At 45.0% G+C, this 25059-nt stretch overlaps 2 protein-coding genes across 3 annotated transcripts in view; one reads left to right on the forward strand and one right to left on the reverse strand.

Annotated features, from left to right (window-relative positions):
- Nucleotides 1-3860: 3860 nt before the first annotated feature.
- On the reverse strand, nucleotides 3861-5352 carry LOC133412455 (lithostathine-1-alpha-like). 2 transcript variants are annotated; one of them, XM_061695679.1, is made up of 7 exons: nucleotides 5286-5352; nucleotides 5080-5142; nucleotides 4941-4968; nucleotides 4746-4834; nucleotides 4443-4574; nucleotides 4204-4312; nucleotides 3861-4132 (listed from the first exon to the last, which is right to left on the reverse strand). In XM_061695679.1, the coding sequence occupies exons 2-7, from the start codon at nucleotides 5140-5142 to the stop codon at nucleotides 4053-4055; spliced, it is 501 nt and encodes a 166-aa protein (XP_061551663.1). In that variant the 5' UTR covers nucleotides 5286-5352; the 3' UTR covers nucleotides 3861-4052. The 2 variants fall into 2 exon arrangements, with proteins under 2 accessions (XP_061551663.1, XP_061551673.1); XM_061695689.1 differs by lacking the exon at nucleotides 5286-5352 and adding an exon at nucleotides 5228-5246.
- Nucleotides 5353-21127: 15775 nt separating this feature from the next.
- Nucleotides 21128-25059, forward strand: part of LOC133412506 (neural cell adhesion molecule L1.1-like) — a 42023-nt gene continuing 38091 nt past the window's right edge. The window contains exon 1 of the mRNA XM_061695796.1: nucleotides 21128-21256. The gene's annotated coding sequence lies outside the window, so the exon portion shown is untranslated. The remainder of the gene's footprint in view (nucleotides 21257-25059) is intronic.

Raw genomic sequence — 25059 nt, forward strand, 5'->3', positions numbered from 1 at the left:
ATTCTTGACAGCATCAGATAGATTGGAACGGCATGTCATTACTGTTTCTGGCGCGGGCGCATGCAAATGGAACCGATATGGAGATAGACGTCTCTATATTGATATACGTGTGTGTGTGTGTGTGTGTGTGTGTGTGTGTGTGTGGAGGAGAAAGACTCACTGGTGATGATGATGAAGATGATTCATCTCAGCAGGCGGCGCTCCTCTGCGGTGTGCCCACCTCCATGATGGCGAGGAGGAAGAAGATGCCCGCCATCGTCACGCTCGTCAGCTCACAGCGGGCGCCCCCCCCCCGAGATCCTCTCGCGACGGAAGAGGCGTCACTCTGCCCGCGGACAGATGCTGATGCTGATAAAAATATCAATCATGACGACAGTTACAATAAACAATTGTAGTAACAATGCAAATATGTATTATCTGTAATAACAATAATAATTCATATGATATTTTTTAATCATCATTCTCATCATCATCATCATTGTTAAGAAGTTCCAAGTGGAAATATTAGCGGAACGAAGAGCCCGAAAGGGTGATCGGAGTGAGCGCTGACCTCATTTAGCTTCTCTGTGACTTCTGTCTTCGAGCTGCGTGCGTCGCCTTCATTTCCTTGACGCCTCCTCTTCCTCCTTACGCGCACACACACACACTCACACACACACACATTCTGTATTCAGACGTGTGCATGTACATACAGTACATATGGACATATACTGTACCTGTACAGATGCGCAGTTATAAAAGGCCCAACTACAGAAGCAGGAGTGACAATAGAATATATACATATATATCTATAAAACAGTTGTGAGGTTGGAGGTTCAAATCCGGCCTCGCCTGCGTGGAGTTTGCACGTTCTCCCCGTGCCTGCACGCATGACTTTTCTCCGGGCACTCCGGTTTCCTCCCACATATCAAAAACATGCATGCTAGGTCAATTGACGACTCTAAATTGCCCGCAGGTGTGGATGTGAGTGCGAATGGTTGTTTGTTTCTACGTGCCCTGCGATTGGCTGGCGACCGCTTCGGGGTGTACCCCGCCTATCACCCAGAAGATAGCTAGGATAGGCTCCAGCAGCCCGCGACCCTTAGTGAGGAGAAGCCGAATGGAAGATGAATGAATGAAAAAAAATATGACTGTGCAAAGTCTTAAATCAAATCAGAAACCACCCGTGTATACCGCGCACGCGCGTGTGTGATTCATGCATCACATTGTGCGCGTGCGTGCCGAAGGTCTATGGAATCAATCAGATTCCCCGTTTGTGTGCTGGAGAAAGAAAAAAGATGAGTACACGACACTCAGCCACACGATGGCAGGAAAACTGGGTTGGGGAAAGAACAACTGAACAGTCTGCGTCTGAAGGATGCTGTTTCTTCGGCTTTTTGATTCTTTTTTTGCAACATGTATTCATAGAGAAGGAACAAAACGTCAACTTTAATGAAGCAAAAACTGGGAAAAAAAAGCAAAAAATCAAGAGAGCTGTCTTGAGTACAAAACCTTTTCAGCCTTCAAATTGTCTCACGGCCGTGGAACTCTTACTTTGAGCCTGCAAAATAACATCTACTTTGATCTTTAAAATGGTCTCACAGCCACAAGACTCTTACTTCAATCTTTCAAATTGTCTCATAGATGCAAGCAATTGTCTCATAGATTCACGAGAGATTTCTCGTGTATAATGCGCAGTCATGTATAATGCGCACCCCCAAAGTTGACCTCAAAATTCTGGAAAACACTTCCATCCATCCATCCGTTTTCTGAGCCACTTCTCCTCACTAGGCTCGCGGACGTGCTGGAGCCTATCCCAGGTGTCATCGAGCAGGAGGCGGGGTACACCCTGAACTGGTTGCCAGCCAATCGCAGGGCACATACAAACAGACAACCATGCGCACTCACATGCACACACCTACGGGCAATTTAGAGTCTCCAATTAACGCGCATGTTTTTGGGATGTGGGAGGAAAGCGGAGTGCCCGGAGAAAAACCCACGCAGGCACGGGGAGAACATGCAAACTCCACACAGGCGGGGCCGGGGATCGAACCCGGGTCCTCAGAACCGTGAGGCTGACGCTCTAACCAGTCGGCCACCGTGCCTACCCATATGATCAAAATAGGAAGTATTATCTGTATTTTGTTAGTTTTTATTCTGAAGTTACGCACTTTATTTGAAAACATAATACTTTTTTAATTTACTTGCACTCATTTTGCAATTCACAGCCCTACTTTTATTTAGTCAATGAGAAAACACACACTTGTGCTCATATGTTTGATTATCCAGGCAGGATTTGTAAGGTGGGTACAATTCTTTCAAGAAGACATGAAGGACCAGGCGAAACACATTTAATTTATTTTAATGGAATTCAAATTAAACGGTCAAGCATTTCAGAAAAGCATTATCAATAAACAAAACATGACCATGTAGAAATGAATGATGGTTGTTGTTCAGTCATCAGTCATATTAAAAAAAAAAAAACAATATTTCTGCCAGGGTATGTAAACTTAACAGTACATATATGCAGTCGTACGTACCCCTGTCATATTGGAATGAACGTGTAGGCTACACCTTATTTATAACCACTAGGTGGCGGTGGCATATTGGAATGAAAGTGTTCACCTTTCTCATAACCTCTAGGTGGCGGTGGCATTTTAGAATGAAAGTGTATGGCTTTTTCATAACCACTAGATGGCGGCATACATTTCTAAAATGTGAACTTTGTTTTCCATTTGTCCTGATACCTATGTATAATGCGCACTTTTGACGATTATTTTTTTGGGGGGGGAGGGGGGGGGGGGAATTATACACGAGAAATTATAGTACCTTTTCATAGTTTTATAGTACCTTAAATATTTTATGTATTTAGTAACAAATCCCCGTGACCCTAGTGAGGATTAGCGGTTCAGAAAACGGATGGATGGATGGACAGAAAAAAATCACGACAATGAATCAGTTCAACTTTAACAGTGGACCAATTTAAATAATTGTACATCTAGTATATGAGTTGTCTGGCTGTACTTGTGGCCTGTGGCCAGCCAGTCCAGGGTTTTGTCCACCTTTCATCCGAAGTCAGCTGGGAAAGCTGCAGCCACCTCCAACCCTGAACACGATACCTCATGAGCGGTAGGGAAAAAGCATGGATGATGAATGAATAGATGAATTGTGCTGTATGTAGTGGGAAGGCAGTTTTTCATGGGTTCAGTGACCCTCAAAACCTGGATGGGAGAACCTGAAACATGTTGTGACTGGTCCAACTGGTCTGATGGTCCTGGTTCCTGGAGGATTACTGGTAGGGGAGGAGCACTAGTGGTGAAGAACTAAGCCTGCATGTTCTAGTGTACAGGCCCGTTTACGCAAGTAAGCATTAACACACAAAAAAAACCCCAATACAAATTAAGACAATCATCTTGCTGGAATGTATGCCTAAACTGATGTTTTTTTTTATTTTTATTTTTTAAAGTAAACAGAAGAGGCAGCTTTAGCTCAACTGAAAGCGAATTCTTCAATTTGGGAAAACTGGACTGCAAGGCTCGATCACATTCAGTTGTGAATCTTGTGCGAGGGATGAGAATGAAAAGGGTGCCGGCTGCTGCAGTGACCCGAAGGACAACAAAATGACGCCAGGAGATTTCGGCCGTGATCTAGAGCGCTGGTAGGTCGGGACCAAAAATTGGTTGGGCCGTGGACAGAAAGTGAAAAAATTCATTGAGAGAATGTCATGCCTATCTGGTGTCAGACTTTGTGTCTTTTCATTTGGGAAAAAAAAAAAAAAAAAAAAAAAAAAGCTTTGACTTTTGTTCTTCACGGACAATATGAGCATACTGCAATCAAGCGATACAGTTGGTAAGTTTGAGAAAATAAGACACAGATACATATTGGTATGCAAGTAGATTTCTTTATTTACAAGAGGAATGCTTGAGGAAAGTCCAAATCTGTTTCTACAGTGGCTAATGATTATTGTCAAAGATGAAAGGAGTTGAGTGCAAAGGCAGAAATATCAATAGCTCACTAAACTTTGATATTGCCTTATTGAGTCAGCATGACTGATGAAGCACATACAAACACAATTAGTGTTTGACATTGATCACATCTTGGATGCAAACATATGCGACCTCGTCCGAGCAGACGCTATCCTCCCAAAGGCCAGCTGTAAGAAAGAAATCTTGAAGTATGACAGCATTATATTCTTGGCGAACTTTCATCACGGATTTGACTTACCACTTTCATCCATGTGTACACAGTCGCCAGTGCCATCAGGCTCGGATCCAGATACATCAAAGTTGGTGTAATCCTGATCGGAGCCGTCAGTCCAGAGAAAGTCATCTTCCTGGAAGAAAAAGTCACATTTCAGTGAGTCCCTTTCCTTGAAGCTGGTGAAAACATTCACTTTCTATGTGGTCAAAATATTTCCACAGAACACAGATGACATGATTCAGTCAGAACTTTGAATGTCTCACCTGAACTGCATCATGGTATCCAATCCAGGCCTCGTCATCATTCCCACCCTGCCGAATGATTTCCAGAATGAATGCGTTTTCCAGGTCACTGTGGATGGACACCAGATTCCCACCAAGAATGTTGCAGACGCTCTGATGGGGAAAAGAGAGTACAATGGTGATTTCACTCGCTTGAGCCATCAGACAAGCTATTCGGACTCTGGAACCAATTGTTGTCAGCTGAAAACAGATGGATCGTTGCTTGTAATAACAAGCAACTGGTTTAGAAGTACACCACGGCTATTGTGGAAAAGTCTTCCGTACCTCTGCGTCTGCAAAGGTTCTTCCCTCATCTTGGTACTGGTAACAGTGGCAGTCCAACCGAGTCCAGCCTTTGGGACAGCTGTTTTGTACTACACAATTGTTGATTCAGGGAGAAAACAAGAAATGTTCATTGAACGCTAACAAAGCGAAGAAATTGTTGATTTGAAGAAGTATGTTTGAAACACAGCAACAGACCTTGCACAAGATTGGTAGGCTTAGACCACTGTCAAGAAGAAAACGATGTTTTAGAAATCAGACTGGACAACACTGACTCAAACGAAGACAGCAATAAGTCAAACACAAAAGTAAATATAGGTTTAAGAGTTTGACTTACGACTCCAGTCAGCAGTCCACTGATCCCGCAAAGGAGGAACAACGAGCGAAGAGCGAAAGCCATCTGAAGAATGACAGAAAACGACTTGGTTTTAAACAATCAATAGCAGCGTTACTTTGTGCTAAGACGAAGCAGAAAAGCAGCAAACCTCGAAAAAGTCACGTCAAATGTAGTTTGAAAAGCAAGATATAAAATTGTGCGCTTACGTTTGTTGCCGTGATGTCGACTGCTGAAGGTAACGACGAGTAACCCTTTTATAGGTTGAGTGACAGTCTTGGAATGTTTGGCTCTTTATGACATGTTAATGATCGGGTTTTTTAAAAATTAGTTCCTTATTGTTGTGGGCCTTTATTCCCGTAACATCAACTGTGAGAATGCGGACAGATCGGACTGGTTTGGTGAGGATGCTCACAAAATGACAGAATTCTCTTAGCATGATTGTACACTGTTCAATCAAGGAAGCTAGTTGGAACTGAGAAGAGCTGAAAAGGATTGATGAGTGATGCATGCAAATAATGGGTAATTAAACTGGTCTCGTTGCATACCAGTCAGTGACAATATAATTGCTTGCTATCCGTGCAGCGTGGCTTCAGTTTCCACGCAGCGACGCCGTTCATGAGGTGTTACTGGAGCGTCGCAGGTCGTCTGTATTTGTTCTGCAATTGACTGTGGCGACCGGTCGGGCCTGCCTTCGGACCCGAGTCAGCTGCGACGGGGTCCAGCACCCATCCAACTTGATCAGAGTAAAAAAGAGAAGAAAGCTGGACGCCGACCAAACAAAGACAACAAGTGTCCATTCTTCAATTCTTTTCCCTGAGCCAGAACATAATTGATGTTGATGTTGATGTGTGTGCTAATGACGCACGGGGTCATTTTATGGTTTCGGTGGAGGAAGAGGAGGAAATAACACAACTAGAAAGGAACAATCATGTCATGAAAGCAGCAACTAAAACTGCATAGTCAAAGGTGTGCCTGCTGATTTTTTGGACTGATTCAATTGTTAAAAACAGTAACAAGAAACTAGTGTTCATATAATTCATTCATTTATTCTTTACATACAGAGTCCTCGAGGGTGCATGCGTTTTGTGGACTTGGAGAAGGCGATCGACCGTTTCCCTCGGGGGCTCCTGTGGGGTGTGCTTCGGGAGTATAGGGTACGAACCCCCTGATACAGGCTGTTCGGTCCCTGTACGACCGGAGTCAGAGTTTGGGCTGCATTGCTGGCAGTAAGTCGGACTCGTTTCCGCTGAGGGTTGGACTCCGCCAAGACTGCCCTTTGTCGCCGCTTCTGTTCCTAACTTTTATGGACAGAATTTCTCGGCGCAGCTGAGGCGTGGAGGGGCTCCGGTTTGGTGGCCTCAGTATTGCATCTCTGCTTTTCGCAGATGATGTGGTTCTGCTGGCTTCATCGAGCCGTGATCTCCAACTCTCACTGGAGTTCCTAGAACAAAGCAAAGTTCCTTCCAACACGTCCAGGCAGACCTTGTCGTAGAAGCTTCAGAGTAAATGGGAACCAGAAAGACCAAAGAACACCCGGAGGAGGTCTGTCGAGGGCGAGCTCAAGAAGATTGGCCAGGACTGAATCAGTCGGGGGAAAGATTGACAAAGACCTATGCTCTCAAAACAGCAAATGTTTGTTTTGCTCACATCAGGCATTTGATGACATTCTCTTTTTTTATGTTCCTCACTTCATCTTTTTATTTCTTGCCTCCTTCATTCTTCCTTCCTCTTTCTTCAATAATTAGAAAAAGACAAAAAGTCAGACAAAAAGCAAGAGGTTAGAGGTTACCCTGTGCCTTCAAGAAGAATGATGAAGGATCCATGCTCGATTTAACATTGTACAATTTGTGTCACACTGTCAGGTGAAAGGAGGGAGGCGCTCTCACTTCCTGCTGGACCGACCGCTAAAGTGCCAGGAGCCTTTGCAGCGACCCGGTTTTAAAAACAAGACACACAGAAGGAAAGGTAACATGCTTCTCAACATAAACTTACAGCGTTCTTCATTCTTATCATGATGAGCATTATTTGTCAATTTGGACAATCCAGATAGAGACGCGACACTCCGATTGCGCTTTCATACACTTGAAATGGAAGACAAAATTCAGATGATGTCTTGACAATGAACAAAATGTTTTTTGAATATGCTTCAGACGAGACAGAAAGTTTATATCCCATAATACATAATATGGAAGTACATCTACAGAGCGCTCCGTCTCCTCCTCCGCCATGGTTGCCCTTCTTCCTGAACACGTGGACAACGCCACGCAGACCGACGTCAGCTTCCAGGGACTCCGCCCAATCCCCCCCTGCCCCGCCTGATGGGAGCATACCAGGTCGACGACTTGTGCGTTTTATTCCTTTGACGATCTTGATGACAATGACATGACGCTGAGGTGCCACCATTTGATATTTAATGCCACCCCCCCCAGCAAATGCTTATTCGACAATGGTGACAACTACCTGGACGTGTCACGCCACAACGTGGACCGGCTGGATGAGCTGGAATACGAGGTGAGGGACCTTGAGCTGATGGTGCAGACTCCACACCAAACATCCTCCTTCACTCCTTGGGCATCTCCAACATCTCCTCGAAATGGTTGTAATCCTAGCTTTCTGGCTGCATTCAGTTCATTCAACTTAAATTATTCACCTCACAGCCGTCCCTGGTCACCACAGGAGTGGCCCAGGGCTGTGTACTTGGGCTCCTCCTCTTCATCACATTCCCATTGACAATATTGTGATATCCATCAAATCCACGTCTTCTCTACACGCCTACATTCTACACTGTGTCACTAAACGTCAATCCTGGTCCATCCTGGCAAAGAAAATGCCATGATTTTCCTCTCTGCCTAGGTTAAGAGTCTTAAGCCTCTTTTCCGTTGCATGAGTTCTACCCCCAACCAGCCTGCTTCTGCACCGCGTGGTTGCTTTCCATTACACTTTTTCGAGGCCCGGCGGTGACAATGGCACCGTTCCTCAGAACCTCCTCCGACCTGGTCCTACAATGCAGGCCGAAGAGGGCCGTGACGTCACTGCCATCTGATTGGCTGACAGATGTAGGCATTTCTTTCAGCGCTGTCACGACACTGCCATTTGATTGGCCAGTGGATATTTGCGCTTCTTAGGGCGGTTTTCGTCCACTGAATAAAAAAATGGAAAAGCAATGGAGGCGAGGCCGGGGCAGAGCAGGGCCAGACCGTTCTGGAACTTGTAATGGAAAAGCACCATGAGTTTCAACCTTGACCGCACCTCATCGTTTCTTCCTAGCTCAAAACATTATTATCTATTCAGATTTTCGCATTTGTCCTTTCGAGTTTTAGAATGATGTTTCTTGCGTTTCAAATGATCTCTTTAACTCGATTTTACAATTGAGGCACATTATGATGATGATGTATAGTTATTATTATGGGAAGTGAGCACTCTACAAGTCCTGTCAGGAGGAGAAGCTGGGCCTGACAGTCTGCTACATGACAGATGACGAGGATCAGTTGGGCATTTGCGTGGGAGAGGTAAACACGTCCTCGCCGTTCTACAGACCCTTTCCAAAAAATTAGAATGTCATGGAAAAGTTGATTAATTTCCATAATTCCATTCAAAAGGTTAAACTTTCATAGATTATAGAGTCAGGGCCCACAATTTAAACAATTTCAAGTATTTATTTGTTTATTTTTACATAATTTGGGCTTCCAGCTCATAAAACCCACAAAATCCGGAATTAAAAAAATTAGAATACTGTGAAGAAAGTGTCGCAGGTCGTCTGTATTTGTTCCGCAATTGACGGTGGCGACCGGGCGGGCCTGCCTTCGGACCCGAGTCAGCTGCGACGGGGTCCAGCACCCATCCAACTTGATCAGAGAAAAAAAGAGAAGAAAGTTGGACGCCGACCAAACAAAGACAACAAGTGTCCATTCTTCAATTCTTTTCCCTGAGCCAGAACATAATTGATGTTGATGTTGATGTGTGTGCTAATGACGCACGCGGTAATTTTATGGTTTCGGTGGAGGAAGAAGAAATAACACAACTAGAAAGGAACAATCATGTCATGAAAGCAGCAACTAAAACTGCATAGTCAAAGGTGTGCCTGCTGATTTTTTGGACTGATTCAATTGTTAAAAACAGTAACAAGAAACTAGTGTTCATATGATTCATTCATTTATTCTTGACATTCAATCAATCCACTTGGTCTTTGGTCTAACATTTGTGCCGTGGAATTGTACGACTTTGTTCCCAACGATCTATTCTCTTAATTTCCTTGCATTTCACTTGTCTGCAACAGCTTGTGGTACACGTGTGCTATGTTTACGTTGGATTTATTTTTCCAATCAAATTTCAGAGGGCATGTGCTGCCATGTCAGTATAACTCAAGTGCGGGCACAATTGCTAGATAAGTTAGTATTTTGACCCCGTGTTTCATATTTCCCAACTCGAAGCTCCAAGGGGGAGTCTGGCCCTATTTCAAGGTGCGCTTAATACTAATCGCAATCATTTTAAGTATAATTCTTTCAAACAACATTTGACTGACTCAAAATTAAGCTCACCCCGCCCCATACACACACAAAACGACTGCGGCATCGCTGAAACTGTTATCGGGTCGCGATCACAGAAGTCTCAAAGGTTTCGTCAGGCCCGACGCACACCGAGCGAGGCACACGTCCGAACCCGACCCAGCTGTCACGCGGCGTGCGGTGTTCTGCAACTCGTTTGCACGAGTGACCATCGGCGACGACTTCATACTGTTTCCAAATCGAAACCGTTTTCATACATACTGCTGAAAGTTTCAATGAAACAAAAATGCATATGGCAGCATTTGACTAGTATGAGCGCATTTCAATCGTGCACGTGAGTGTAACAAAAACTCGCATATCGTGTATGAGCGCGTGCCTGTGCCCAAAGCTGCAATGCCACACGAATGAGGCGCAGCGGACGCGACACATTGATGGAAGTTTTTGATCAAGGTCACTTTTAGTATTTCTCATTTCAACAGTAAAAAATAAAAATAAAACATACATTTTCCAAAACCTTAATTTTACTTTCAGAAATATGCCGGTTTGAGCACTATAAACATTTGTGGATTGAGCCAGAGCGATGTAGTTGTTCAATAATCGTCAAAAGCACAACTCGCCTCACGATTGTGTCGTCTGCCCAAAGCGTTCCGAATCAGCAGCGCACACATTTGGATGGGAAGAGTCAACATCCTGACACGCGCGCCAACCGCACATTTATTCCCGGAGTGAGCGAGGGGGAGGAGCGAGCCAGGCGAGGATGACATCGCTCTCGTCTGCAGAAGGCTCGGAAACATCTGGAAAGGTGCACGTCTCGCTCATCTATTTGATCAATAATGTAAACAATGATGTATTTGTTGTAAAGGTGAAAACAGCAGTTCATTTACTGTCGCAAAATGAAATCAAACGACACATCATGAAGATGATTTGCAGACATCTTGTCGATGCTTTTTAAGAAAATAAATGTTTTAATATTGTGCCTTTGACATTTATTAGGGTGGAATGAATTTTTCTCGTGCTATCGTTTTCTCTTTCTTCAAATTTGTTTAGATCCGTCGCTTGAATCATAATCTCATCGCCATACGTGGGTCCATCACCGCATTCGTGGCACCGTCATCTATCACCGTCACCGTCTATTGCTTGAATCTCATCATCATCACTTGATTTGAAATCCATCACTGGATTTGGAACAAAGTTGAATAATCATCTACTTTTATGCCACTTCTTCAAAACTAAAATGACTTTTCACACCTATATTTTTGGTTCCAATCACAAACTCTTATCGGAGGGACATTTGCAAATGTTCTGGTCTTTTCACAACAACCTCCATCGTAACACCAGAGGACAAAGAGCATCCGAGGAGAAGAAGAGGTGGAAAGGCCCGTGATGGCGTGCGTGACACGGGCCGCGACATGTGTGCTCCGACGTCCTGAGGAGCGCTACAAGGTCCTGTACCGGGTACCCCCACTTTTAATAACAATTCCAAGCACCTAAACATACATTGGGTCCCTTGAAGGCACAAGATTCATACAAGTTGATTATTGTTATTATTATTATTATTATTATAATTTTCAATTCAATCCAAATAAAATTTGAGGCCAAATGCATCACAACGACTTGAAAGACGACTGCTGGTATGAGTGTTTGTAACCCTCCTGTTACGCAATAATGTTCTTGGGTCGTTTTGACCCGTGACATGAAAAGAAAAACATCTCACCATTAACTCCATTGACTAATTAATCAATCATGGTTCAAGAAAAGAATTCATTCACAACTAATTTTTAGGAGAAATGCATGTTAAAATGTTTGTTTCTTTGGTGTAACAGTTGTCATCAGATCCATTTGACCAAGGGCTTGTTTCATGATCTAAAACTGTCAGAAAAGAAAAACAAAACAATAGCCATTGATTACATCCCATCGGTAACTCCATCACTAAGCCTTTCGATCAATATTTAGTGCATTTCCTCTCACAAAACGCAGTCACATAACGGAAGGGTTCATGTACAAATATGTGAAATGAACTGATTGATTGCACCGATTAAGCCAAGTAGGAGACATTTCGGAACCCCACAACAACTTTTAACTCTTTAACTGAGAAATGAGTCGACTCAGAAAATAAAAGAAGGGTTTATGTACAAATATTTAAAAGGAAGCGCTGGGGCGTCCGTCTGCATGGAGTCTGCTTGCTGGCTACTGCCGAGGTGCTCTTGAGCAAGGCAGGGTCCCCACATTCCCAGCTCGAGTGGCGCTGCATGCCGAATCTCTGCTTGCATGCCTGCGTGTGTGTGTGTGTGTGTGTTGCGTGCAACGCGGTTTACATCGGAGCGGAGTTTAATTTGACCTGTAATTCCCGAAAAATGACTTTGAACGATTTCACGGAGAAGGAGGTCAATTTGTCCCATTTCTGTTATTTCTCCTGTTAATACTAAATTTTCTATAACAAAAAAAAAAATTCCCATCACTTGCATATACTTCCACAGAAATAAAAGATTTGTTTTCTTTCCGGAACACGTGAAAAGAATGATTTCCTTTCTGTCAAAACATGTCTCTAAACAGCCAGTGATGTGTAATGTGGGTTCGACAATTGCGCGCACCCGCTTGCCGCTCCAAATTACCGTGGACGCCGCATACTCGCAGTTCGGCACCCGCGGATTCGGCTATTCACGGGTTTTTGGCAAATTCTTTTTCGATGTTTTTGTCTTGTTTTTCATTTTGTTTTTGTTTTTTGGGAAACCAACCCTGCAAACATTGTTGCTGCTTTTCCACTACAAGTTCCAGAGCAGCCTGGGCCCGCTCTGCCCCATCCTCGCTTGGCCTGAAAAGCCTGTTGCTTTTCCATGACAACAGGTATCAAGCAAAAGCGGGACGAAGAAGAATGCGATGCGCTCGTTTCTTGTCGTGCCTCCCATCTCGCTGTGTTTCCGCTTCGGCCAATATGGACAAACTTGCCCGCACCTCCGCAGTTGACCGCAGAACAAAATCTGCTTCAGCCAAACCCGATTGGAACAGACCATCGTGTAGAGTTGCCGACGCACCCCGGCACATGAGCGATTCACAAGTGGATGGCTGGTGGGCCTGTATAGCTGTGGATTCAGTATATTGTACTTTATCACATTTCCTAAACCGTGAAAAGATAGATGAATAGTTAAGGAAGAAGCGGGTTGCTAAAGAGAGAGGCTGTTGGTGAGAATAAAAGCGAGAGTGTGGATATTTGAAAGGAGGCTCGCTGGCTCCATTCATTTGAACGTACCCAACACTACGCGACGGTCCCGTCGGGTTGGGCGGCGTCACTCGGTGTGGGGCAACCTTCGGGCGCCATGATTGTGAATGTGACAAGACACCGCGCTTAAAGAAACGCCGGCATCTGTAGATGACAGTTTCGTCACGGCACTCCTCGGCATACGTTTTAGAACCAGGTCAGAGGAGGCTCTGAAAAGCGATGCCATTGTCACCGCTCGGCCTCGGAAAAGTGTCACGGGGAAGCGACCACGCGGGGCTGGTTGGGGGTAGAACAGATACATCGGAAAAGGGGCATTATTGGCGATTCCTCCCTGCTTATTCAAGACCTTTTTGGGTTGAAACAAACAAACAAACAAACAAACAAACAAAAAATGTACAATTATCTGCCGATTTTCTCGAGGCCCACTGTATATTTATTCTTCATGCTCTCTTTTCCTTTTTGATATCCTCCTGACCATGAACCCCGCTGTCGCCATCCATTCGTCTCTGGTCCGTCCGACCTCATCAGCAAAAGGGATGCAACAATTGCCCGCGGCCAATGGGGCCACATGGAAACGAGAGGGTAAGAACAAGCTGTGGGGGGGCTGTGGCGAGTCTTTCTATATCTGATCTGGTTTACCTCGCCACCGACTCATCCTACCTTAAGTGCCACGGGATCCTCTGTTCATTCTGCTGCTTACGAAGCATCATGTGAAAGGATGAAGGGAGGCTAGAGACCAGTTTTGTTTTAAATAAAACAAATACGACACTCAAAACTCATATCCACCAAGAACACACTCTGAAACTTTAACTCAAAAAGTTAAGTCAGTCTTGTCCTACGGATCAGAAACATGGAGGAGCACAAAACCAACAACCAAAAATCCAGAGCTTTTCAAACAGATGCTTGCATAATACGATGGGAATTCAACGGCCACGCATGGAGAAAGACTTCCAGATGACTTCGAGGAAATCAAATCATTGAATCATTATTTTTCCAAATATTTTCAAAAATACACATTCCAATCATGAAGAACAAATTTGGTTTGCAGAAGAATGTACATTGATGTTGATGTAATGCAGTGCTCGTTTTAAGCATTTAATAAACACTAGTGAACATAATCCAAACAGTAAGACTATGTTTTTGAATGAATGATTGCTTTGCTGGTGGAACGGTGAGTTACTGGTTAGCAGATCTGCCTCACAATTCTGAGAACCGGGGTTCAAATCCCGGCCTCGCCTGTGTGGAGTTTGCATGGTCTGCCCGTGCCGGCGTGGGTTTTCTCCGGGCACTCCGGTTTCCTCCCACCATCCCCAAAACATGCGCGGTGGCTCAATTAAAGACTCTGAATTGCCCGTCGGTGTGAATGTGAGTCCAAATGGTTGTGGTGTTTGTTTGTTTCTCTGTGCCCTGCGACGGGCTGGCGACCAGTTCAGGGTGTCCACCGCCTCTCACCCGAAGATAGCTGGGATAGGCTCCGGCGCGACCGCGACCCGCGTGAGGAGAAAGCGCTACAGAAAATGGATAAACGGATGCATGGATTGTGTTGCTGATGAACACATTCCTGCTGCTTTCTCAGGAAGCGTCGGCCTCGTCATCTTCAACACCGTGCGGGGACGAAATGCCACATTCATGTGGCCCTTTTCCACCGGTGGCAAAAAGCACTTCTCCAAGGGCACCGAAGCCCTCGTTGAAACGTATGACGTCGGCGCCCGGAGGGGCAGACACGGCATCAAGTATGAAGAAGGCGACCTCTATGCCTTTATTGTCAATCTGAACACGGCCGACATTGGGCGCCACAGGATCGGCGTGGGCTCGCCGCAACTGGAAAACTCCCACAGGGACTTCCCGGATTCCAGTTCTTCAAGGTGACTCACGAATATGAAAAAAGAATTATTAGCTGTACGTTTTAGCTAGTCTACAAAAGACCTACAACAAACGTCTCTTGGAGCCATACCTTCACCCCTCCAGGAATTAATGCCATTTTTAATTTACTTTCACATTTTGCCCCATTTTCTGTCTTTTATCGGGGTCATAATTTAACTCCTCCAGGTCGTAATTGTTCTCCTCCTACAGATTTGATTTCAGCAAATTCTTTGGGTCTTTCATCGTTCTCTAGAGTCACATTTCCAGTCACATTTTATCATCGTCATAGCACCCCCTACTGGCACATTTGTCAAACATAGCAAACGTTCTTGGCTGTTATTGTGCCTTGGAAAAATATTCATACAACTTCAACTCTTCACATTTTGCGACCTGATAATCGAAAACTTAAATGTATTTGGTGGACATTTTGTATGCTATACCAACACAAAGTACGACATATTTGTGAAGTGGAACGAAAAAAGATCTTTGCTTCACCATTTTACGTGAATATAAATCTTAAAAGTGTGATGTGCATTTGTATTGCGAGGGCCCTTCATATCTCCTCGCAGCTCTAGTTATTCTTCTTCTTCTTATTATTATTATTATTATTATTGACATGTCCAATGCAGATGGACATAAATGCAGAGTTGCAAGGAGCCTTGTCACGGGTGATACGGCATGACACCTTCTCGTGACTGGCTCTGAGACGGCCCTTAGAGACCACGGGCCCTATTTTCGTGACCGGCGTAAATCCGGCAGCGTAACTGTGCACCAGTGGCGGGTTAAACTGGTCTTGCTAATTTCGTAGACTGCGCCACTGCGGGTGTGTTTGCAGCTACTTCATCCACCGCCAATCACAGCGGCTCCTCTCATTTCCTTTAAATGTGGCGCAATTGATGACAGTCGATGGAGACATCTCCGTACGGAAGAGGATGAGTGGAGCTTTGTTCAAAGGTTCAAATACATAGTGCTGTATTAAGGAATCAATATGACACAGCAAAGGAGGCATTTGTACAGGTGGTTGATGAAGCTGATAAAATTACCAGTATAAGTCATAAGCAGATCAACGTGCGACGTAAGCAACCACGCCAGCGTGATGTGGGACTGTACTTTCGATACCTTAGGCTAAAAGATCGGTGTTTGAGGTTTTTTTTTTTTTTTTTAAAGCTGATCATTATTTGTGCGTAGGCATAAACAGAGTGTAAGTGTAAAGGAAGTCCTCATGACGACTCGTTTCAGCATCGCAGCAAGATGGACGTTCTGATGACGGTTCGCCGAGTCCACCTCCACACTGCACCTTCTGGAGGGACGCTGGAGGTGACCTGTCCTTTTCTGGTCTCCAGAAATGTCAAGTTCAAACTGTCTGGACGGACACATCCTCACCAGAACCACCGAAGAGGCCGCCCACGTGGGCAGGTACGGCGCGGTCTTCAGAAAGGAGGCTTCGATGAAGGTGTTTCTTCTGGTGGTGACCGTCTCCCAGTTGGACGAGTCGGACTCGGGAAGGTACTCGTGCGGTTTGGGTCAATCTCTGCGCTCGGCTTCCATTCAGGAGTTCGACGTCAGTGTGACTGATGGTGAGATTCCCGCAAAAGTCTTGCTCTTTGTTTCTTGAGGTCCATCAGGACATGTGACTGTTTGATCGTCGTAGGTCCATCACTCAATTCAAGCGCCGAGTCAGAACACAGAACAAGACACCAACAGGTAGAACAACTTCTTCTCCTTCTTATTTTCCACCAATACTCTTTTCATACGTGGCACGGTGAGCGACTGGTTAGCACATCTGCCTCCTAGTTTTGAGGACCGGGGTGCAAAGCCCAGCCCCGCCTGTGTGGAGTTTGCATGTTCTCTCCGGGCACTCTGGTTTTCCTCCCACATCCCAAAAACATGCATTCATTGCAGACTCTAAATTGCCCGGAGGTGTCCATGTGAGTGCCAATGGTTGTTTGTTTCTATGTGCCCTGCGATTGGCTGGCAACATTCCTCACACGTTGTCGCCATGTTCCCCACATGTTCTTGGCATATTTCTCACATGCTCTTGCTTCTCACTTTTGCACTCTTCAGTGCTCGTCTGGCCTCTGATTCTCTGCGGCGTTTTGGTTCTTCTGCTGGCTGCACTTGTTCTGCTGCTTCTCTACAAATGGAGGAATAAAGCAAACTCGGGCGGCCCGAGATTTGAGGTAACTTGTAATGACAATCATTCTTTTCTGATTTCATATACGAAGACGGACTCTTCTCTTCATTTCCAGCTCGACTCACGTGAGAACATTCAGGAGGAAGGGACCTACCAGAGCATCCGTGATGGCGGCAAAGACATGGCTCTGGATCACACTTACTGCACACTCAACCCAACGCAAAGCACTGAACACAACAACCATGCATGTTAAGGAGTCCAAGCTGTTTTTGTTTTTCGTCTCCGTGCCGATGAGCCAGAACTGCTTTTGCTCCTTTAATGGCGACTGCCGTGTTACAATTTACTCCTCTTCGTCGAGGTCTCACCCAAAGTCAAAACAGAAGCTTCGGGTTGGGGATGCGGTAATATTAGGGATAAAGTTATTTTTGTCTGATAGGGTTAATAGTGGTTGTGAAGTCAAATCCAATTGTATTTATCAACTGATGTAGAAGAAGTGTGACAGTTACTCAGTGACGATGAGGCCAAATGGGATGATATCAGGCCAAATGTGCTTCTGGGAAATCAGGTAATAGCTCGCTCTCCCTCCAGAGGGCGTTATCGAGCCATTCCTGCAGTTTCCAAACAAACACTCGCGTCAAGCACATTTTCATATTTAGTTCCTCATATGTTCATACACAGAATGGGAGGAAAACGTATGTTTTCTGCATAAATTGGTCATAAAATGTCATCTGATCCTCACCTAAATCACAAGAATAAACAAACAGTCTGGTTTAGCTTTTACCACACGCACACAAATCGTATTTTCATTGAAAATAAGAAGATCAACTTTCACAGGACAGGAGGGAAAAAGTAAGTGAACCTCTGGATTTAAAGGTCCTGTATTTTGGTGATTTCTACCTCCATAGAGTGACTCTCTAACATGGACTTAGTAGAAAATTGTCCACCTTATTTAAAAAGAACACCTTGGCTCTGTCATCCGAGTGTCCAGAAAAGGCCCCTCCGACAGCTACTTCTGTTTGAGCCAGTTCTGTATCTCCTCTGCGCATATTTAGCTAAGACCGCCCCCTTTCCTCTGATTGGTTGTCCCTCTTGTGAGAGCACACGTGCTTGTTATGTCGACAGCGTTGGCTCGACAGGTAGATGGAGATCTTCGCTAGTGACCTCGAAAAGCTGGAGAAATTCCGATGAGCTGATTTCAGGCCTCTCGGCAGAAAAACGTCTAGGACTCAGGAATGTGGGGATCATCTGAATTCATCTATCACATGTTTATTGAGGTCAATGAGACGAAGAAGAACACTAGCGTTTCAGCTGAAGACCTACAGAAATCTCTGGCACATTCCAACATCTCTGTTGACAAATCTACCATATGGAAAACATTAAGCAAAAATGGGAATCGCGGGAGAACATTTTGAAAGGACATTTGTGGGCAGATGAAACCAAAGTTGAATTGTTTGGGAGGAACACACACACCATGTGTGTTGCAAAAATGGCACAGCACACCAACATCAAAACCTTATCCCAACTGTGAGGCATGGTGGCGTGAGCATTGTGGTATGGGTGTGCTTAGTTACATCAGGGCCTGGACCGCTTGCTATCATCAATGGGAAAATGAATTCCCAAGTTTCATCATCAAGATACATTGCAGAAGAACTGGAGGCCATCTGTACAACAGTTGAAGGTGAAGAAGTTGAAGAAACTGAAAAAGATGAGTGTTGCAACAGGACAATGGTAGTAAACACAGAAGCAAATCAAGAACAGGATGTCTTCAGAAGAAGAAAGGTCCTGTATGTGTTCTGGAGTGGCCCAGTCAAAATCTTGACCTCAACCCGATCGAGATGCTCCGGCATGACCTCAAGTGACCTATTCACAGCGGACATGCCAGGCATCTTGCTCAACTGCAAAACTTTCAGATTACTTTTTGACCAATTGATGTAGAAATGGAAGAAATTCCAAAGGGTTTTTTTTCTCCCACTGTCATTTGTACATGCTATCCTGTTAATTCTGGACATAAGTCCCTGATGTTTTTTTGCCATCCCAAAAGTATTCTTCCACGCCAAACTCATCCGAGCATGCCTTTATTGGCCACGCTTCCTGCATTCGGACTTCTCGAAAGCGTTCGCACGAAGTCCGAAGCATACCGCTCTCCAAGAATGTCTCGACAACGTGAACCATTGAGACAAAAGCTTTCTTTCAACCTTTGATCGATTGATGTATCGATTAAGATTCATTGCGTCGCATCCCTTTTGTACTTTCCGTGTTCTTCCATTTTCATCGTGTTGTTCTTGCGTTGTGCTTCTCTCTATTGAGTATTCCAGTCAGAGAGACTACTCATTTACGGTAATCTCCTTCTCTCTCTCTCTCTCTCTCTCTCTCTCTGCGTGGGCTCATGCGTGTGTGTGCGCGAGAGCAAGAGTGAGAGTGCGTAATCAATACAGGCTTCCCTTTCTCCTTTGTCTTTGACTTCCTGGAATACTCACAAACAGGAAGTGCTGCGGTATTTTGGCTGGCGCGCTCCGCTTGGCACACGCCGTCCAAGCAGCACATGGCTCGCAGCGGCCGTTAACAGTGGAGGGTTGTGGGGGAGGCGAACTTCCATTTCAGGGAAGGACGGCAGGGAAGAGAGGGAAAAGGCAAAGACACAGGAACATGGAGGAGGAAGATGAAATGATTTTTTTTTGGATGAGCAAGTCATTTTCCATGACGAGACAAGGACTATCGTTCCTACAATCAAATTCATAACCCTTACCTTCTACCGTCTCACGTTCCAGGACTGGGGGAACAAATCTCACCGTCGGTCAGAAAGACAAAAACACAACGCAAGCTTACGCCGAGACTGTAAAGCTAAATTCTCCCGCTATATGCTCAATCAAGATCCGCTTGCCCTGAAGGTATTCTTACCTTTGCTAACCCTAGCCTCAGCCCACCTTAACCTCAACCACAACTTATCTTATCAATCAACTTATCAACTCTGTACTTCCAAAACTATCCCATACCTGCATAAACAGTTTTGAAAACATTGTTTTAATCTTGTGTTGTTTTTGAACCATCCTCAACTATGTCCTGTTTTTCCAGTCTTTAAACTGTGTTGGATCTCTTCAGGTACGGGAGCACCGGCGTGGAGCGGTTCCCCGTCATGGGCCAGTTTTCCGTCCCTCGGGTTGCGGTCAGCACCCCTGCGGGCTTAGACAAGACGGGCTACCCTGAAATGAACACTAACCCCCACATAAACCCTAACCCTGCATAAATAAACCCTAAGCATCACCTTAGCCTAAACCTTAACCCAAACCCAATCTCACTGTCTCTTATGTATGATCTCCTGGGCCTGGTATTAAAAATCAATCAATCAATCAATCAATCAATAAATGATTCCTTTTTTTCCAATCTCGGATCAAATTGATCTTGTAGTTTGTGTCCCGGTACTCCAAAGAACAATCGAATAGGCTCAATCTGATCCAGATACCACAAGATCAGGATGACAAAATCCAGATTCGAGGTTTTTGAGCAGGCCGACAGCCAGGATAAATCCCACTTGCACGTTTATTTATTTATTTTAATTGTTATTTGGAATGTTGAAATAGCCAAAACCAGCATTTGATCAGAAATCTGGGTCAGATTGGATTATTAAATCCATATCCCGATTTTGCTCGGATCGGGATCAAAACTCCATTTCGAAATGTAATCCAATCCAGACCAAACTGCTCCAGATGAAATGCTCGGTCCCGGGAACGGTGACATTTTGCCCGACAGCGCCCGGATATGGCAAGGGTTAATCATTTGCCGGGCGAGCAGTAATAAGTCAAAACAAAAATAATAAACTAAATAAAAACTGTAAAATAAAAGTAGTACAAGTAACAAATCAAAAAAGTAGAAAGGGTCACTGGTCAAAGGTCAAAAGTCACTATAAATCAGTGTCTCTGCCATGTGGCTGGTGTTGGGCGATTGTTCTTCTTTTGGTGTGATGGTTTTATTTTATTTTCATGAATGTTTTTCTTCCGATTAGTCTCAAGTATTATTACGAAGAAAAAAAAAATGTTGACCACATTGTCCAGGGTTCCAACCTATTCGGTTAATTTATAGGCAGGAGAATGACATCATAAATCAGAAGATACTGCTATGACCTCCACTCGGCAGTAAAAAAAAGACAAAAAAGAAAAAGAGAGCGAGAGAGCAGACGGGATGGAGGAAGATGAAAGTGGAGGAGGGCAGCGGCGGGATGTACCCGGGGAATACAGCGAGAGATTGAGATAGAGAAAGAGAGAGAGAGAGAGAGAGAGAGAGAGAGAGGCCGATGTCATCTGGGTGATGCAGCCAATGAGAGAGCGAGGAGGAGGGAGGAGGAAGGAGGAGACGCAGCGCTCAGACGGGCGTGTTTTATGTTTTATGTTTTATGTGCTGCTGCGGCATATGACGCGGGCCGAGAGGAAGAATCCACACGATCCACAGAAAAGGCTTGCAAAGGTGAGAGCCATCGCTTTATAGGATACTGTATCTACAGTATACATTTGCATTGGGTGCGTGCGACTATATATACATTGTGTGCGTGTGCGTGTGTGTGTGTGTGTGCGTGCTGCAACGACTACTCCCATCAATGATAGAACAGCAGGTAGGAGCATGAGGGACGCACTCTCGCTCCCTCGTTTTCCTGCTCCACTTCTCATCTTGCGCAGTCGCCGGAGCGCATTTTAAGACGGAGGCTCAACGGACCCGGCTCCAAAAAATTGTTTTTAAAAAAAAACGTGGGTTTAAATTGAAGAAAAATAATGTATTCACACAAGGGATGAAAAAGGGAAAGCGGGGGGGGGGGAGAATGATTAATTCTCCTGCTACCTACTCGGGTATAAAACGCTTATAACCTGTCAACATGTCATACTTGAGCGTTAAATTGAGGAGAAATAAAGAGTTTATGCAAGTGACATGAAATGTAGTGCGTCTCGACAAAGTGCAGTAATTCGCCATTTCTGCCACTCTCGAAGCCTGCTGTGTCGCGATTGACGATGATGATCGACGGAGAACATTCAACATAACTTTGCGCTATCGTGTTTCGATGAAAGTTAAACTGTTGTGGAGAAGAGTGGTATTGGGGGGGGGGGGGGGGGGGGGGGAAAGAACCTGGGGCCTAGAACGCAGCCCTGTTGGACGGGTTTCATCTGCTTCTCCAAATATAACTTGAATTTTCCATGAGGGATTATCATGAGTACAAGAAATTTGGGGGAAACAATAGAGGAGCACAAATGAACACAAAATTGAGTACAAGTTTATTTGTTGATACGTGTTGTAATGATTATTACCTTTCTTTTATTTGACCTTTATTTATCCAGGCAAGGCAATTGAGAAGAGATTCTCATTTGCAACGGAAAGCAAATTCTAAAAAATTAAAATATTCCACTCAATCCATCTTTTAGAACGACTCGTTTTCAAACGCACAATTTCAATTTCAATTTTATGGACAATACTTTGAATATTTTAATGGAATCATGATTGGAGTGCATTTCCTTTCTACCTTTAACAAGCGCGTTCGTGTTCCAACGGCGCATATTACAGCGGCTCACAACAAATGCTTGGTTTTTGCTCAACACACTCCGCGACGATATTTTAACGTCGCTCGTCATGGCGCCACTTGGCGTGCCGAGTATATTTTTCAGGCGGTACTTGGTGTAAAAACCTTTGAGAATCACCGACATATGCATTTATAAACATTTTGCACCGCTTGCTTCACCCCTGCATCTCGGCAGCCTTCTGTTGTGGCACGACGGGGGCGGAGTTCGGCACAGTGCACGCTGTTGATTGGCGGACAGAGAATTGGTCGCGATGTCCTCCATTTGTGTTTGCTCTGTTGACAGTGTCAACACCCTTGTCTCTTTCGGAGCGGCCAGCTGACCGTGTTTGTCCGCTGGCGTCTTGACTCCAGGATTCCTGCCACGCCTCCCCGGTAACGTTGTTTGAGGCCCAAACACGTTTTGAGGAAGGCCCAAGATGAACTCTGCGAGGATTTGTCGGAGGACTTCGAAGCAGATCAGATGAGGGATGAGGTTGAGCGGTTGGCGCCGTGGATGAAATCTGTGGATTACTTGATGCGTTTGGCCGCCAAATGATTGGCGGCAGCGTGAGGCCGGCAGACCGCTCCATGCGATCAGATAAGGATGCAATGGTCTTTAGTCTTGGTGAAGGCGCGTTAACTACGATCCCAGCACACTGTAATGTCATTTCAAACCCAGGCTAGATTTGGCTCCTGAGAATTTGGGAAGCTCTCTCAGAATAGCTTGTGATGAGCTTGTGGAGAGCTGTGACAAGAGCTTTGTATAGAGTTGGGGAAGAGCTCGTAAAGTGTTTTGTCAGAAAGTGTGAAGAGCTCGTGTAGCGCTCGGGAAGAGCTTTGGGAAGAGCTTTGGGTAGAGCCCTGAGAAGAGCTTGGCCAGAGCTTTGTGAAGAGCTTGTCAGGAGGACCTTGGGAAGGGCTTTGGAAAAATGTTCGCGAAGAGCTTTCGAAGAGCCTTGGATAGCTTTTGGGAAATGCTTTGTGAAGTGCTTGTGTCGTTCGGGAAGACAGTTGGGAAAGGTTTTGCGTTGGAGCTTTGGGAAGAGCTCGCGAAGAGCTAGAGAAGAGCTTGGGACGAGTTGCTCGAGAGTGTTTTGTGAGTAGCTTGTGCGAGGTGCGTTCAGGGACACTGCGTATCTGGGAGTGAATATGTTCTTTGGTGGTTTAAATAATAGAACTATGAACTAGGTCATTTTTGGTACATTTTCAACATTTTGAATGATGAACATTGTTAACCTTGCCCGCGACGGTCGCCCGACTTGTCCTCCCTTCTGTCGTTGCGCAGCTGAGCTGGGCGGCGGCAGCAATAAAGGCACGAAGCGGCCCAATTGCCGATTGAACGGCCTCACGAGCTCCTCTGCGCATTCGACGTCAACGGGTCCTCCGCTCAACTCGAAAATGACTTGACAGACACTTTGAAGATGACAGATAAAGTCTCCGGATGCACTTAAAGAGTTTGCAGTGGTGAAGGAGTGCGAGTGTGCGAGTGTGCGTGTTGGTCGGATGGAGGCCTGGCCGGGGCAAATGAAACGACGTGGACGTCAATCTTCCTCAGGGCCCCTCCCTCTTCCTCTCTGATTCATCATCTGCTTCTTTTTTTTTTGTTTCTGGCTGTGCAGAAAGGCGTCTTTGTGCGGGCCGGCGAGGAATGTCGTCCTTCCCCGCGGCCTCGCTTCCCCTCAGATGCGGCGAATAGAATGCTTTTAACGCACACGTAGTGGAATAATAAGAGCGCTTTTGTGACGAGCGCGCCGGAACTGTGACAAGCGCGCTTTCGCTAACGCGTGGTTGGGTGAAACAGGAGCTCGTTATGCTCCGACATGTTTTCCCGTCTCGGTGGTGATTGCGAAACGTTTCCCGAAATGTTTGTTACATTTCATGACAAAGCATTTGGGCCACCGGATCTTTCTTGTTCTCAACTGAGATGCTCCCGAAAAGCGGTCAGATTGGTCAGGGGTCATTTGAAACCCTAATTTGAAAGCGTGCCTTGAAATTTGGGAATTAAAACCCTCACCCGGACGAAAAACCCTCAAACGGCAAACCCTAACGCTTGTTTGATTCTATCTTGGAACCCGAACTTGAAATCCTAATCCTAGTTTGAAATCCGAAACAATCTTAACATTTGTTTGAAACCATGACTCTTACTTGAAACCTTAATTTGAAAGTCCAACTTAAAAACAAATTCTGGTTTGAAAGCCTAAATATTCAACTGTAACTACATACCATAACCTTGTCTTAAAACCCTAACTCAAAACCCGAAACCCGGTTTAAGACACTAACTTCAAACCCTAGCTTGGAACCTTAATTTGAAACTGTCACTTTAACGTGAATCCGTAACACTTTTTTATCAACTTTAAACCCTCAATTGAAACCCTAACAACAGCCCGCCACCAGAATTTGAAACACTTGCTTTAGCTTGAGACCCTAACTCTTGTTTGAAACCCTAACTCTGACCTTAAAATCCTAAATGAAACCCCTCACCGTGACTTGAGACCCTAATTGGAAACCCTAACCTTCTCTTGAAACCCTAATCTTTATTTGAAACACTAACCTTTATTTCAAAACCTTATTTGAAACGCTAATCCTGGCTTGAAACCCTGTTCATAAATTCCGAGTCTAACTTTAAACTCGAAACCCTAATTTGAAATCCTAAAAACTGGCCTCAATTGAAATCCATCCATCCATTTTCCCTGACCACTTCTCCCCTCGCGGGTCGTGAGGCGGA

This window comes from Phycodurus eques, chromosome 1 (genome assembly GCF_024500275.1).
Source record: "Phycodurus eques isolate BA_2022a chromosome 1, UOR_Pequ_1.1, whole genome shotgun sequence".
Taxonomy (NCBI): Eukaryota; Metazoa; Chordata; class Actinopteri; order Syngnathiformes; family Syngnathidae; genus Phycodurus; species Phycodurus eques.